General features: G+C 38.1%; 1 protein-coding gene across 1 annotated transcript in view; it reads left to right on the forward strand.

Moving 5' to 3' along the window:
• LOC126114536 (SAM and SH3 domain-containing protein 1-like) overlaps positions 1–13,033 on the forward strand; it is a 443,876-nt gene extending 430,843 nt beyond the window's left edge. Inside the window, exons 16-19 of the mRNA XM_049915025.1 lie at positions 4,226–4,450; positions 8,575–8,725; positions 11,847–12,697; positions 12,846–13,033. Of these exons, the coding sequence (XP_049770982.1) occupies positions 4,226–4,450; positions 8,575–8,725; positions 11,847–12,697; positions 12,846–12,896 (1,278 nt within the window). The 3' untranslated portion in view covers positions 12,897–13,033. The remainder of the gene's footprint in view (positions 1–4,225; positions 4,451–8,574; positions 8,726–11,846; positions 12,698–12,845) is intronic.
• The last annotated feature ends 4,714 nt before the right edge of the window (positions 13,034–17,747 follow it).

Here is a 17,747-nt window from a genome sequence, read left to right on the forward strand (position 1 = left end):
AACCATCAGCAGTATTTCCACTTCAACAGCTCCCACCCATTCCATTTCATGAATTACCTTCCATACAACCTAGCCACCCATGGCTGTTGCATCTGTAGTGATGAGAAGATCCTCCTGAAATATACCGAGGGTCTCTCTACCATCTCAGCCTTGTACAAAAGCTGATCCCTCATACCTTATCTGTCCAGTCACTTACCACCTCCCAACGTCGTATTGCCCAGCCACAGAGGAGCATTCCCCTCATGTCTCTATGCCACCCATGACTGGAGCAACTGAATTACATTCTCTGTCAGGCTTTCAACTACCTCTCGCCATGCCTTGAAATGAGGAATGTCCTACGTACTATCCTTCCCACCCTTCCCACAGTGGTACTCTATCGCCCACTTAACCTACATGATATCCTCACCCATCCCTACACAACCCCTGCTCCCAACTACTTGCCTCATGGCTCATATCCCTGTAAAAGACCTTGACGTAAGACCTGTCCCATACCTCCTCCCACCACCACCTACTCCAGTCCAGTAACAAACATCACCTATCCCTTCAAAGACAAGGCTACCAGTGAAACCAGTCATGTGATCTATAAGCTAAGCTGCAACCACTGTGCTGCACTCTATACAGGCATGACAGTCAACAAGCTGTCTGTCCACATGAATGGCCACCTACAAACTATGGGCAAGAAACAGCTGGACCGTCCTGTTGTTGAGCAAGCCACCCAACATAACTTTCTTCATTTCAGTGACTACTTCACAGTCTGTGCCATCTGGATCCTTCCCAACAATGCGTGCTTTTCTGAATTATGCATGTGGGAAGCTTCCCAGAAATATATCCTATGTTCTCGTAATCCTCCTGGCCTCAACCTTCATTAGTCGTTGTCCTAACCCATCTAGCCCCTTCCTTGTTCCCATTCCAGCAATGCACCCACTGTCTTTTTACTTCTCTCCTTTTCTGTAACCCCCACCCCCACCACCACCACCACAACCACCACCCCACCCCATCCTCCATCTAACCTCCTGACTGCACCTAATTGCCCTACTCTCTCTCCACCTTGTTCCTGTATCCTCCCACAAGCAGCACTTTACTGCCCCCACCCCTACTGTGCTATCCCTCCCCACCCCAGCCTCCTCATTAGCCCCCCCCCCCCCCCCCACACCACCACCACCTGGTTGTCTCTCCCATCATGTGCTGCTGTCCACAGTTTGGCCTCAGCAGCCAGAGACTGTGGTCACTTGTGTGTGAGTTATATTTGCATAACTGTGTCTGTGTATGTTGTCTATTTCTGACGAAGGCCTTGTTTGTCCAAAGCCCACTTTCTGACAATCTTTTGTTGGCCCTAACTGTGACTTTTCTATATGGTGAGTAGCAACTGTCCTTTTCATAATATTTATATTATGAAATTATTCGCTTACTAAGTGGCTCAGAATTTCTACATGTGTACACAATCTAAGAAGCTTTTTAAATGAATGACGAGGAAGATATTTCTGATAAATAATCATCATGATCCCAAAAACATTTAATTTAAAAAGCTTGTGGGATAGCACAGTACACATGCCATGAACACTGTGTAGAAACAATTGTTGCAGAAATCCTGAGGGAACATTTGATCTCACTAAAGGTTAAAAAATGCTTTTAGAAGAATCAGGATCAAGAAAGCTGTTCACTGCCTGTTGTTGCTGTATTCCCTTAAGAACAAAGGGTTTTACTACCACAAAAGGATGCTAACTGGAAATGCTAAAGTTAATTAAAGGGTTAACAGTCGTTTCAGTGAAAACTTGGAGAATTTCCCTTTTGCACCCAGTATAAAATTTTAAACAAGTGCCTGTCAGCCATATCTCCAGTATTGGTGACACAGTACCAACATGTTTAAACTGTACATGTGCAGTCCATAGGTGGTCACACTGTATGGGAGGGATTTTTTGGTGTAAAGGAATGGCAGCTGTCAAAATGAAGATACAGTTGGTGGTGGCGGTGTGGAGGACAGAGGTGTGGATGGTGCCTTCAGAGGGGCGGAGGCCAACACCCAGGAAGATGGAACATTGGGTTGAGGAGAACTAAATGATATGAATGGGAGACAAGGTGTTGAGTTTTTGAAGGAATTAAGGTAAGGTATCCTGGTTCTGAGTACAGATCAGGGTGATATCATCAGTGAACCTGAACCAGACTGGGGTTGGAGATTTTGGGAGGCTAGGAAAGTTTCCTCTAGATGGTCCATAAGCAGGTTGGCATAGGAGGATGCCATGCAGGTTTCCATGGCTGTGGATCTGATTTTCTTTGTATGTCTTCCCTTCAAAGCTGAAGTAGTTGCGTGTGAGGATATAATTGGTAAGGTGTGTATGGAATGAGGTAGTTGGTTTAGAGTCTGAAGGATGATGGGAGAGGCAAGGCCATGTGCGTTGAGGATTTTGGTGTATGGGAGGGTGGCATCAGCAGTGATGAGCAGGGATCAAGGAGGTAAAGGGGTGGGGGTGGTACAGAGTCAGTGAAGGAAGTGGTTAGTATGTTTGATGTGGGAGGCTAGTCTTGGGGCTGCAAAGGAGCACTTGTCCTCTCCTCTCCCAGTATCACTCTGGACTGGAACAACTGAACCACATCCTCAGTCAGGGCTTTGATTATCTATCAACACATCCTGAAATAAGAGTCATTCCATGCAGGGCCTTCCCATTCTTCCTAAAGTGGTGGTGTTCCATCACACAACCAACCATGCCTATGCCACTCACATTCCCAACCCCTTGCCACAGGAATCATATTCAAGTAGAAAAATTATGATTTTTAATCAATGCTGACAAATATATAATGAAATAATAATATTTTATGGTTGACATCTTAATTTGTGATCATTTTGGCTGTGACTTTGCCAGTTTTAAAGGTTTGTAGCCAAAAGACTTATTATGCAGTACTAAGGAGCTGACTGAACATAAACAGTTGCCCAGTTCACTTCTTTTAGTACACATAGTGCTCAAGCTTTAACAAAATAGTCACAAAAGTCAATTATGATATTGGAAACTAGTTACAGCCTGAAAAATAGTGAATGGTTTTTGTAGTGAAGCAAATATGTAAATTACTGCATTCCTTCACATGCATTAAAATTAGATTATGCACAATAATAAGATGAACAAAAATTATTATGATATTCAGTAGAAACTGTATTATTGAACAGTCTGTAATAATACAGATCTTCACTAGGCCATTTGCCCCTAGAATCTTTGTTGAGCTTTAAGCCTGCACAGCTTAGCTTTGTGTTGATTGCCATATTCTGTTGCCTCATTGGCAGAAGGATAGATGAAAATAATCAGTGAGCATTGTGCATAAAAAGTGTATTTGGTATGGAATTTACACTTTAATTCAAAACAAAGTAACATATACTGGGCTTCTATCTACAAGAATTCTGATTTGTCACCCTCTTGACATTCATTTCAACAGTGCTCCCATCTGCTTAAAACAGACAATGCTGCCAAAAGGAAAATGAAAGCACTTAAGTTATCTAATGCTCTCAAAGGATTGGTTTAGCAAAAATTAAACAATGAAAACTCCAGACAACAATATCAACAGTGTAGTAAAAGACAGATTACTACTTACTGTAAGGAAGACACATCAACTTGCAGACAGGCACAATTAACAGACACACACACACACACACACACACAAAAAGCAAACACACTTCATGCACACATGACCACCACCAACTTTAGCACTGTGGCCCAAGATGCTGGAGTTGGCAGTCGTGTGTGAATGAGGTGTGCATCCTCTGTTTTTTCTTTTTCTTTTTTTTCTTTTGTGTGTGTGTGTGTGTGTGTGTGTGTGTGTGTGTGTGTGTTTTACTGCTGAAGGCTGTGTCCAAAAGCTATATGTGAGTGTCTTTTAATTGTGCCCCTCCTTTACGGTAAGTAGTGATCTGTCTTTCCTTCATTTTCGAAAGATTTGTTTATTTGTAATGGACCCAAATGTCATCATGTTATTAAGCACATTCCACGAATTGTTGGATCTAACTATGTAAACTTTAGTATGATAATGTCATAATGTGAGGAAACACTAAAAGCACACATGCTAGTACATTTCAGATGAGAAACAATATGTGCCCATACTCAACACAACATAAATGGCAGTGTAGGTTACACTCAGTGATTAATAGAGAGCAACTATAATGTGTAAAAACAGTGTTTCATTGGATACCATACAAATCAGGCAGAAACCATTAATTTCATAATTATATGATTTTACTTTTCAGAAAGGAGACATCATTGACATAGTTACAATGAATCCCAGTGGGCTGTGGAAAGGTATTTTGCACAACAAAGTAGGTACTTTCAAATTCATCAATGTTGAAGTCCTGACTGAGAAAGGAAGATCCAGCAAACGTCATCACTCTAGTGGAAAGTACTCTCATCACTGTGTTTCTGCTAAGGGAAAGCCACACTCTGTGGAAGATCTACTTCGGAGAATAAATCTTGAGGTAGCTATAAACATATTACATAATATGCATTAAAATATCATTCACATCTCTCCCACTTCTTGCAGCCCATGCCATAGCCCCCTCTTTCTTTATCTTCACTTCAGCAGCATTATTCCCATGGTTTGTCAAGAGTAATATTTGCAGACAGAGACTAGAACTCGGCTTCAGATTTTTGGGTATTTTTGTACTGAGCTCAAAGAAGAGCATAAATTATTGCCAATTTCCATTCTTTCAGAACATATAAATTATGCAAATTTTTGTGTGTCCCAACTCTCCCTAGCCCATTACCTACACATGATATAAATACCTTAGTACAAATGTTGAAGATCAAGATTGTAAATATGGAAATGGAATCATGTTAGAAGAGGCTAAAAATTGTGTATGCTGGATGATGTGAGACTGAGTTAACTTGAAAGGAGAGTAATGGGATTTTATGGAGATAATTGATAAACTTACCACCTTCAGAATAAGGGCTGCATGCATGCATACTCTATCTCTAAAAAGGATTATTGCAAAAGCTAGCAAAGTTTTGTTCTTTTACATGTGCTGTCAATTACACCATACTTCCACTCTTGGATAACTTGTTTCCTTTACTCCTAAATTATTTACATTCTGTTCAAAACTTTTTCATTTACCTTACTAACTACTAAGCTAATTTATGGTGCATGAGCTCTTGTTCATTTTTGATCACTAGTTAACATATTTGGCATTCCTCTCTGTTATATTATTCTTAATTCCAAATGTTCTTACAAAATCTGTCCCAATTAGCCCTTTGATATTCCTGGAATTTTTATCAACTTGTGTAAAGTTACTTCTTGGCTTCTTCTCTGCTTTTGAACTCTGGAAGAAAAAAAAAATTGGTGCACCTGGAAAGACGGCATCGATTTTGATCCAATGGTGGCTTATGACACCTGGGGGAATAGTAGAAGTACTGATAATGGTTTCAATGTCATCTGCCAACAGATAACATAGTGGCATAACTACCAGAGCACTATCTGTGTCTATCCTTTAATTGGGAATGCTCACAGCCAAAAGGTTCAGTGTGGTTCAAATGTGTGAAGCAAGCAGGGAACCATGACACGGAGATGCACTCATGCTTCCTACAGCCAACTGATCATGTTTGAAAGGGGTCAAATTGTGGCCTTCCAAGTGGTCCTTTGAGAGAAATGCTGTGTCAGTTGTGCAATCATGCTGGTATCAGTGGTCACAAAGACATTCTCACACCTGTAGATGAGGTCCTGTATGCAGCACAGATGCCTGCCAGGATTGTCATATTGTAAGGGCAGCAGTGGCAGATCGTACAGCTACCACAGAACAGATAACATGACTTGGGAGCCCAGATGTGTCAAAACGGATTGTTGCGAACCGTTAATTAGCAATGGGATTACGGGCACGTGCACCTTTATCCCATCTTCCACTCATGCCACAGGAAGGACGTGCATGGCTCAACTGCTGTTGCCACAGGATCATTTGGAAGATGGAATAGCATGCTGTGGCCTTCAGCAATGAAAGCCGATTCTTCCTGTAAGCAAATGATGTTCATTAGCATGTACAAAGTAGACCTGGAGAGCACTGTCTCCAATAGTGCATTTGTCCAAGACACACTGGCCCCATCCCATGTATTATGGTCTGGAGCATGATAATCTACAACTCTCGTTCACATTTGGTGTTTCTGGAGGGGATGCTAACCAGCACTCAGTACATGCAGAATGCAGTTAGACCTGTTCGTTTGCTATGCTTGCAACAGGAAGGTGACTTGTTGTTCCAACATAATAATGCTCACCCACACACTGCCAGTGAAACTCAATGTGCTCTGCAAGAAGTGCAGCACTTCCCTGGCCAGCACAATCTCCAGACTTGCTCCAATTGAGCACATATGGGATATGATGGGACTAGAAGTGACTCATCAACCAACAACTCTTACAGAACTACATGAACAGGTCAAACAGGCATAGTATAACATATCCCAGGACAGTATTTGCCATCTGTATGATCAACTGGATGTCAAAGTCAGCACCAGCATTGCCAACTGTGGAGGCTACACCATGTACTAGTATCATTGTTTGAGCATAGGTTGGTACCTGGAACCTCAGAACCTTTTGTACTATTGATTGGTAAAGGTAATCATTTAATGTACTCCATATGCACTGTTACAACAATAAATTTTGAGAGAACTGGAAACCACTAAAGGAGTGTAATAATTTTTTATTCTGGCAGCATATATGAGACAGCTCATCAGTGTCAAAGCATCAACAATCTATTAACTATTATAGACTGCTTAAAAGTGTGGTGTGTCCTTCGGTACAGTCTGCCACAGTTACTGCTCTGTTTGGCTTAATACTTTCATAATGTTACACATGACTTTTACCTCTAGTCATGATGTTTTGATGCACTGTTACCATTTTATGACTTAATCAATAATGATCTGCGTAACTGACTTATCTGGTAACTTTAAAATGTATTTCAGTTTGAAACTAGATGCCACATAAATAAAATTGATTATGTGCCATGCAAGATTCTGACCATGTTAGGTTTTGTAGATGGGATTGCCAGCATTTTTTGCAGACTTCAATGTAATATTCTGCCTTATAGCATAATTTTCTAATGCTAACAATTATAGTACAGAAGGTATTCATTTTACAGGATCATGCAATAAGTATATTATGTAAAGCTGCTAACAGAGGCACCTTGCAGAAACCTCTTCATGGATCTTGGAATCCTTACACTCATGTATCAATATGTTTACTCCTTAATGGTGCTTGTAGTTAGCACTAAGAGTTTATTTAGGATGAATGGTGACACTGACAGCCATAATGTGAAAATTGAATATTAGAAGTGGAAATGATTTCCATATGGACTGTGTGTCCCTTTTGAAGTTTCAGAACAGAATTTCATCTTGTGCAAAAGTGTTGTTAGCAGACATAAGGCAGGAAATTAGAAACCACTAGATACTAGAAATGGAGTAAAAGAGAAACTGTTTTTTCTATAATCTATCAGAATATTTGGAATCAGAGATGTAAATTCCATTAATGCTAATATTAAACAGATTCTACCATATCCAATGTAAAGACAACAATTAGCTGTTTCTGAAATTAATAAAATTACATAAATGTTTGGTATGTAGTAGTAGCTAAAAACAGCTACTAAAAGGTCTAAAAGAAAAAGCAGTAATTGTTTCAAAGTAGCTACTTTTTTTATTTACACACAGAAAGAAAAAAGTTATATGGAAGAAATTCCCATGATTAATCACATGAGGAATTACTATATCTCTAGTTATATTTGGTTGTTAGTATACTTTACAGAAGTATCCAGCGAAGGATTTTACTGCCTTTTAATGCATGACCTACCTTGTTTCACATTTCTGAAGGCTCTCTTTCATTATTGCATTTATAGAATACAAAGTGTGAATGAGTGAACATTATATCAGTTATGAAGAATTACTCAACAACATTCACAAGTACAGACTGTGTGGTTCAACTTCTTCTGTATCACAGACAGTATATGTTGGACAGTCCTCTTGTTTTATGTCTCTAAGTTACAAAAGCTAGGAAAGATGAAAATGTGGTTCATTGCATAATGTACTGTTGACCTTATGAATAAAAGGCTAGATTTGGTGAAAGAACTTCATTTTTCATTCAAAAGTTTCTACTCAGCCTTTCTTTCCCTTGACAAAACCATGAGTTTATGATGTGATTTTATGAGACTGAGTAGTGGCAAGGATGATTTGGGTTTTCCATAATTTTCCAGATTAGCTCAGGAAAATGTTATGATGGTTCTTGCTGATAGCAACTGACACCTTTCCCATTCCTTGGCCATTACTAACATATCCAAAATAAAGTAAATTCATATGGTGAATGTTCGTTAGTGTTGTTGTTGTCATCATTATATTCATTTTCGTATTTTACATAGTATGATTATGGAATTTCTGTTTTATATTCATGAGTATGCACACAGAAAAGTGAATATGAACACTAGACACAGAGACAGTAAAAGGGACAATAACAAGAGGACATATATAACAAAAGTGCATGAAATATAACAAGTAGAAAGCTTAAAATATTACTGTACTAACATTAATAATAGTAACTGTTCCTATTATTAATTAATTATGATTCAACTTGCAGGAACATATATCCGTTTTTGTTTTAAATGGCTATGAAGATTTGGAATTGTTCAAAGATCTGGAAGGAGAAGACCTTGATTATCTAGGAATTAATAACCCAGAACATCGAGCAAAAATACTGACTGCTGTTGAGTTGCTGCATGATTATGACTGTAAGTTATCACTGTTTAAAGTGCGATACCCAATAATTTCTTATTCTGTTGGTTTGCTTGTACTCTATAGCACTGACCCTGAGAGAAAAATCAATTTTTGTTATCATTTCCATATAAAAATTGGTTTTGCACACACTTTCTTTTCAATCACAGACACAAGTTACTGAGTTATCTACTAAAAATTATTGTTTCCTTGTATAAAGTTATTTAAATCTTCAGTTAATTCTGACACCACCTGAATGTTTGATAGGATTCTTATAACTGACTTGTTTTTGATAGTTTCATGGTTTTCTTTAATCATTTTCTGTACACTGTTATAAATTAAATATCAGTTAGTAGCAAAAACAATCATACAATACTCAACTGGCAGTTTCACTCCAACCCCCCCCCCCCCCCCCCCCATCTGTCCCCTCCTTGCTCCTTTTCCCAAATATAATGCCTCTGATACAAATGAAAATTTATACTGCAGGAAAAGTTTACTGTTACAAATTTTATTTCTACAATCCATAAATCTTTCCATGCTGCCTGACACCAAAAACAACATTGCAACTAATGTGGAGTTGGTGTCCTCTTTATAACTTACATTATCAAATATAATCAGATCTTCTTAGACTATCAAAAGGATATTGGACATCTGCTGAGAGACCAAACTATATCTGTAATATAATGATATCCAGTTATGCAGAGAATCTTCTGATATGAATAAAAAATTCCTACCTCTTTCATGAAGAAAAAGTCAAAGAAAAGGTCATGGGAAATCATTTTAAAAAGCATATGACAATGGCTTCAGTTGATAAGGAAGTAACTGCAAAGTAACACATGCAAGTGCTCAAGAAAAACTATTGCAAAACTGCAGAGGAAGTATCTCTTACCTGACAATAACAGCAGCAGCAGTTTTTACTATAATATCTTCCTGAGCTCTGAAATGAAACACTTTGGTATGTGCAAAAAGACATACAAAAAGAAACATACAAACGATGAAAGATCCTATGAACGTATATCATTAGCAACTAAATCTCTTGTGTTCATGTTTCACTCATACAGTTCATTTTGATAACACTAATATTAGCACTTCTGACTCCTGCCACCTCTGCTGATGCTAAAATACTCTAGAAACTCCCATTTCTCTTATTTTCTATATTTTAAGTCACTTTTACCTCTTTTTGTCCTCTCTTCTCTTACTACTCTTTTTCCAACACATTCTAGTTTTTCCTCATTAAATTAAAACATAACATACATTCATAGGCATTTGGTGAAGCTTAATTGATAATGTTCTTGGTTAATCTCATCTTTGTTCATGAAAATATAAATATGACACTTCCTGGCAGACTGAGACTCAAATTTGGGACCTTTGCCTTTCAAGGGCAAGTGTTCTACTAACCAAGCTACTCAAGCATGACTCACGACCCATCCTCACACCTTTACTTCTGTCAGTACCTCATCTCCTACCTTCCAAAATTCACAGATGTTCTCCTGTGAAACTTGCAGGATTAGCACTTCTGGAAAAAAGGATATTGTGGAGACATGGCTTAGCCACAGACTGTGAGGTGATGATCTAAATACACGAATGGCAAATAATAAGTGGAGTAAAAACTGTAATGACTTTTGGTGAAACTATTGGCATAACTATTTGATATAAAGTGCACATCATCAAACCCTAGAAGACTAGAGAGAAAGTGTCTGACAATAAGAAGTCCTGTGACACTTGCGTATTTGTGGCTTATTGATGGTAATATGAATAGTGTTTAAATATGTTTTGTTGTTAACACTATCAAATAACTGAGATTAATTTACTGGAGTAAAATCTTAAATGAGTAACCTGTTGTGAACAAATATACAACTTGTATATGTGCAGAACAGTACAAATGTGTATTCACCAACTCACAATTGGCCACTGAGGAGCACAATTATTGCAATATGAAAGAAATATTTTTGAGCTACATGTAACTATATATCAGCTGTTTTTGTTTCTTTAGCACATATTCAATACATACTCCCTTGGATCGAATAAACTGTACGACCTCACTAGTTAACACACGGGATAAATACATAGCTTACCATCACATTTGTATGCGACTAATGAAGATTCCATAAATATGTGAATAATGCATACACTGAAATATTCTAGTTGTGCTGACCAAACTCGCCAAAAAGACAAAAAAATCTTTATCTTATGCTTTAGTAGTAATTTCACTCTTAATTTACAGTATCTCTCAAGATACAAGTGTATTAAGTATTTTTAACAACATAATGAAAAGGATAGGTTGCTACTCATCACATAGAGGAGACACTGAGTGGCAGGCATGCACAATGAAAGAGACTGTTTGGTATTATTCAGCAATTGGAATAAGTTCTGTGCCAGATGTAGACAAAACAAAACAACACACACAGCCCACCATCATCTCTGGGTACTAAGGCCTTACTGTGACTACATTAGAGGTGAGCAGTGATTTTTTTCTATGATAGTCAGATGTAGTTGCAGTCGGGTCTTAGCACCCAGAGGTGACAATGGCTATGTGTGTGTGAGTTGTGCTAGTGTGGTGTGTGTATCGTTTGCTGTGGTAGTGCAGATGTAGGTGTAGTTGGGTCTTAGCCCAAGAGATGACAAAGGCTATGTGTGTGTGAGCTGTGCTTGTGTGATGTGCGTGAGTTTTGTTTTGTCTTTGTCTGTTGATGCACTTACACTGCTAGCTGAATAATATCAAGCAGTCTTTTTCATTGTGCCTGTCTGCCAGTCAAAGTCTCCTCTAAGTGATGAGTAGCAATCTAACCTTTTCATATTGTTGTTACATTATGCATTTTCAGTGTATTTTTTGTGTTTTTAATATTTTGCTATAAGAAGATAAGAATGACTTTACTACCAGTATTTAGTTGCAGTGTAAAAAGAACGAGTCAATTATTAAATTTTGTTCTCCCTTTTGTTTTCCTCCATATTTTTAATTTTTTATTTTAAAGAACAAAGTACTTACACTATCAGACTCAGTGAAATCTATCAAGGAATTTCCACTAATAATTTCAAGCTCAGAACTGTTACCAGACTTTTTTCTTCTAAAAAAATGAAACAAAGGTTCTTTGTCTGAAGATCTGACGATCTTTGTTATTTTCTTTTGTCATTTTTTAGCTCCAGAAAGTCCTGTTGATACAGACGAAGAAGATCAAAACTCAAGTACTGAAGATGATGCAGGCTCAATAAGTCAGCATTCAGAATGTTCAACATCACAGTTCAGTTCAAATAGTAAATGCTCCTCATTTCAACGTCTCCAGTTTCCTCGAGACTCTGGATGTTATGATGCTTCTATGAAAGAGAGAATGCATTCACATCACAAACACCATCATCACAGGAAAGGACACAGTGGAACTGTGATGCAGCACCATCACCATCACAGTCATCACTCTCAGAAATGTGAACAGGATTGTTCTAGCCAAGTGGACTGCACTGGCTCAAGAGTGAGAGACTGTGGTTTAAATTTAAGGCATTGCAGCAGTGTAAAAGAAATTCCTAATAATTTGGACTCGGGTATGCTCTTTCAGAACCAGAGTAACACAGTAAAAAATGAAATTGTGGGTGTAAGTGACAAGCATTCACATGCAGTCCACACTGCTCTATCCCATCATGAATCTTTGGATATGAGTGAACTGGACAAACAACTATTGCTATCACAACAGCAAAACTTCCTTCCAAATATTCCTGTAACTTCACTGTCTGGGACTACGGCTTCATCAGCTACAGAAGTTTCTCAGGATAAGTCCATGGTCAGTGTTTCCAACTCCCCTGTACGAACCCCAGCAGACTCTTTCACATTAGCACGAGGGAAGTTAATATCTATCGATTCCTCTAGAAAAGGTGCTCCAACAGCCCTGTCTTCTCCAATTAGTGGTTCACGAAGTGGAAGCAGTAAAAAGCAACAAATTTTAGAGTCACCAAGCAGCAGACAGTCTCCAAGTATTTTTGGTTCTGATGGCTCTCCTGTGGTAAGTAGTGAAATGTCAGCTTCACCACCCCCTTGTGGTATTATTGAAGATACATGTGAGACAAATGCTAAGCTGACAATGGTGAAGTATGTGGTGGGTGGGAGTAGTGATCTTGGATTGGGTTGTGAGAGTGGCAATATTGTTACAGGTGGAGGAAGAGGTTGTAGCTTCAGTGAAAAATCCAGTGACTCTGGAGTAAGTTCAAGCTCTTTGTCTTCATCAAACATAAGAGAAGGTCGAAGTGGACATGTAATTGGGTCATCAGGGATGACTGTAATTGACAGCCCTACAAGAGCATTCCTTAATTTTGGCTGTGTTAACAACAACAGAGCTTCACCAACACACAGTAACAAGGGACATACTGTAATGTTACAAGAACTTGAAAAAAATTCATATCAATAACCAAAATGAAAGACAATGTGCTTGACAATTCATATCAATATTTAGTCAATAACATATTTCCTAGTCCTGAGCCCCACTATTGTGTATAGTCCTGATTGTTTTAAAGATGAAAAAATGTTGAACTAAAATAATTTGTTAGTTATTTCATTTTTAATTGTTTCTGAATATTGCAAAATATTGTAAAAATGTGGTAAATTCCTCTTGTAAATTATTGTAAGATATTGTAGCAAGGACATATGTTTCATCAGAAATAAAACATTTTTGCAGTTTAATTTAAACTTCAGAATTGTTGAACCATAAATACCTTCAATCTGTCCTTTGTTTCAAAGAGGACAATAAAATATTGTAGCTAGGAAACAAGGAAAGGAAAAATCATCATAATATCATTGTTCTGAAGGGAAAAAATCAGAAAATGTGAAGTAAGTAAACAAGAGACAGTGACAACAGTCCTAAAATTTTGAATATGCCTGCAAAAAGGTGTGCTCTCCTTTATATTCCTACACATTTATATATTTGTATACAGAATCCAACCATATGCATGCTTACTCAAGTGAAATTTTTTATGGATTATAATGTGAAGAATTCATTTGATTGCTCGGTTATTATTTCTTTAAACTAATTAGAACAAATATTATTTACAAAGAAAAGACTATTCAAAGTAAAATTAAAAACAAGTAATGATGAAAATACATATATATACATAAAAGCTGACAGAAATACTGGCTGGCTCTTGAAACTAGTGGTTCTTTTATTTAGTGAGGGAGAGAAAGCAGTGGAGGACCTGAAACTGTTCATACAGAAAAATCGTCTTGGACCTTTGGTCAAGTGAGTAACCATGGAAAAAGGTGATAGGGGAAATACAGTTAAATTTGACTTAGTTGTGCTATATAATGTGACAGCAGATAATTACAAAGTGCCATTTTATAGTGAATTAAGTACGGCAATAATTACACTATCACAAAGTTTACCTTCAAGGTATAAAAAGCAACATGGACTGTGATGCAGCTGTCTCCAATGATATGAACTCCAGGATGAACTTCTTCACTGACTGCTTTTATTTCCTCCACATATTCCTCTTTTGTTGAATGGTGATCTTCTTTGTTCCAGATGCCAACTAGTTTTTGTCAGGTGACTTCATCCTACTCCCACTAATCAGTTTTTTTGTTAATAATCAGTTGTAAAAATGATGTTCTTCTTTTTATAGTTGTATACAAGTAATGACATGCCTCAGCAGTTTCTAAGAATTCATATAATGTTTCAAGATTGATGTATTAATGCTGTATTAATTCTCCAGAAATTTGTATACTTGAGTACGTGTTTTAAGTTAAACACCAAGTTTTATTTCTCTGTTATGTATGGTGAAAGTTGCTTTAGGCCAGTATACATCACTATACCAAAAGCATTTCTACTCAATAAAAATTCAGTAATAATACAACTATTACCTTCAAAATACCAGACAGGCTCCATGGTAATACAAAACATCAGCATCCTGCTTCATAGGGTAGGAATCTTGCTGAACTGAAGGAGGGAATGTGTGTGACAGGCTATAAAGGTGACTAGATACAGAACAGTATGTCAGTTGCGTAGACTCTTTATTTTCTTACCATTTACTTGAATTAATTGGCAGAAAGCATGAGTGTATTAAATTAAACTGTCTTCTTGACTGGATTTTGAATACTATTGTCGTAATCACAACCATATAAGAAATTCATTATTATGATAGAATAGCATTTTTTAATTTATCTTCCCCCCCCCCCCCCCCTCTGCCTCCACAGGAAGGCTCTCAGGACTTTTCTTTCAGTAGCTGGACACCATCCTCTAGGGAACTTCCATGACAGATGGAGTGTGAATTTTAGTATCAGTGAGCTTTTTTGTCAACATTCTCTTCTACTACTGATACATATCATCGAGTGATGCACAGCAGTATGTGGTGTAGCTCAGTCTTTATCTCTGTGTTGAACTGACTGCTGGCTACACTCTTCATAATCGGCCTGCAACATTCGTGAATACATCACTAATGTGCAATATCCAGATGAAATAACAGTAAAATGTCATATCCGGGTACTCCGTCACCATACCACATTTGTCAATAATTGTCCTGGTAGGAGTGGATGAGCAGGTGACAACAAGGCCAGAACTTATCATCTTGACATGAATAATTCCTGGATGTTGTTACCAAATGAGTGATAGTTGTCACTTTGTGACCATTTCATCCGATACAACTTATACTACCTGGAGCCAGCACTCAACAAGTAAACAATGGTCACAACATCCACTGTGCAGAGAATATACATCAGTATGCCAAATATAATGTGACATGGGGTTTGCCCAACAAGTATAGGAGCTGAACCCATAAAAAACACGCGCACGCGCGCGCGCACACACACGCGCTCGCGCACGCGCGCGCGCGCGCGCTCGCGCGCACACACACACACACACACACACACACACACACACACACACACACACACACACACATCTCTATGTGTTGATGCAGCAATGCTAATACTTTTGCCTTCTGGAAGTCTTCAACTGCTTAGCTGATTGAGCACCTTGTCAAAAATGTGTGGACCACATCAGCCACCCCCAATACAATGTCTTTTGGATTGGGTGGAATTATAAAAAGTTGTAAGAGTCAGATCTGGGTTGTAGGATGGTTAGACTAGTGCTGCCACATTCTCTTTGACCAATGTTTCACATGCAGTTACCTAAACGTGATGGGTGTGTTGTATGGGTACATAGTAATGATGCTATCAGAAACTTACTTCAGACACAGAAGGCCCTAATCTTCAAATGTTCAAGCACTTCTCCATAAAGTTTCACATTTATTGTTTCTCAGGCAGGTGTAAACTCCTTGTGAAGCACACAATTTGTGTCAAAGAAGATGATACACACTGATTATCACTCTGTCCATAAAATTTTGATTTTTCTCCAAATATCCTGACAGATGATGACGAAACAATGCACAGGGTTCCATTAATTCATCTGACAAAACATCTGGAAGTAATTTTACATATACCTTTGACATTTGCAAATCATTAGTCAAAAATCAATGAACAGAGTTTTAATTAAAAGTTATCACACTCCAACAACATTTTCATTGGCTTGGTCAATACCAGGGCCAAAGAGCACTGTTTTTGCCATTTTCCTAGCCATCTTTGAATTTTTTATGCTACTTAAAAGCATATGGTCTGAATGTGATACCATATTTATAAACTTAAAGGGTCATAACAAAAGTATCCACAGCAGATTTGTTCAGTGTTACATAATATTTGTGGCAAAATGCTGCTCAATGGTTCGCTGAAAATTGGCTCTATCTGCAACCATTAAACATAATTTCAGTTCAGGCTTGACCAAAAGGAACGTTTACTTATTGACTTAATTTTTTTTGCATGTAACAATCAAGCTGATGACATTTTGCAAATTTCATAATGAGGTTGAGCAATAATTTGATATAAATAATACATATCACAGTGGTACATTTATTCATCTTAGTATTCTAAATATATTACATGTTGTGACAGAAGAGATGTAGCCTAGAACTCAAAACAATTAATATAAGGACTACTGCCAGCTATTTTTAATTTTATCCTCTGATTGACATCCTTACTTCTGCTGTCACAATTATGCATTTCGCTGCACATATTTGCTTTGTTTTCACTACTCACAAAAAATATAATAAGTTTTTACATATACTCCATAAGAACTATATTGTTAAATATTTATGTAGAACAAAGGTTTCATGACAGGACTCTATGGATCTTAATCCATGCATTGACTTAATTACTCTCTTCTCTGATACTAATACTCAACTCAAGTGCAGGTCTGACACACAGGACCAAAGTTAAATACCATACTTATCCTGCCCCCATGAACCATGGACCTTGCTGTTGGTGGGGAGGCTTGCGTGCCTCAGCGATACAGATGGCCGTACCGTAGGTGCAACCACAACGGAGGGGTATCTGTTGAGAGGCCAGAAAAATGTGTGGTTCCTGAAGAGGGCCAGCAGCCTTTTCAGTAATTGCTGGGGCAACAGTCTGGATGATTGACTGATCTGGCCTTGTAACACTAACCAAAACGGCCTTGCTGTGCTGGTACTGTGAACAGCTGAAAGCAAGGGGAAACTACAGCTGTAATTTTTCCTAAGGGCATGCAGCTTTACTGTATGGTTAAATGATGATGGCGTCCTCTTGGGTGAAATATTCCGGAAGTAACATAGTCCCCCATTCGGTTCTCCGGGCGGGGACTACTCAAGAGGACGTCGTTATCAGGAGAAAGAAAACTGATCTTCTATGGATCGGAGCATGAAATGTCAGATTCCTTAATCGGGCAGGTACGTTAGAAAATTTAAAAAGGGAAATGGCTAGGTTAAAGTTAGATATAGTGGGAATTAGTGAAGTTCGGTGGCAGAAGGAACAAGACTTTTGGTCAGGTGAATACAGGGTTATAAATACAAAATCAAATAGGGGTAAGGCAGGAGTAGGACTACTAATGAATAAAAAAAATAGGAGTGTGGGTAAACTACTACAAACAGCATAGTGAATGCATTATTGTGGCCAAGATAGACACGAAGCCCATGCCTACTACAGTAGTACAGGTTTATATGCCAACTAGCTCTGCAGCTGGTGAAGAAATTGATGAAATGTAT

Source organism: Schistocerca cancellata, chromosome 1, assembly GCF_023864275.1.
Source record: "Schistocerca cancellata isolate TAMUIC-IGC-003103 chromosome 1, iqSchCanc2.1, whole genome shotgun sequence".
Lineage (NCBI taxonomy): Eukaryota > Metazoa > Arthropoda > Insecta > Orthoptera > Acrididae > Schistocerca > Schistocerca cancellata.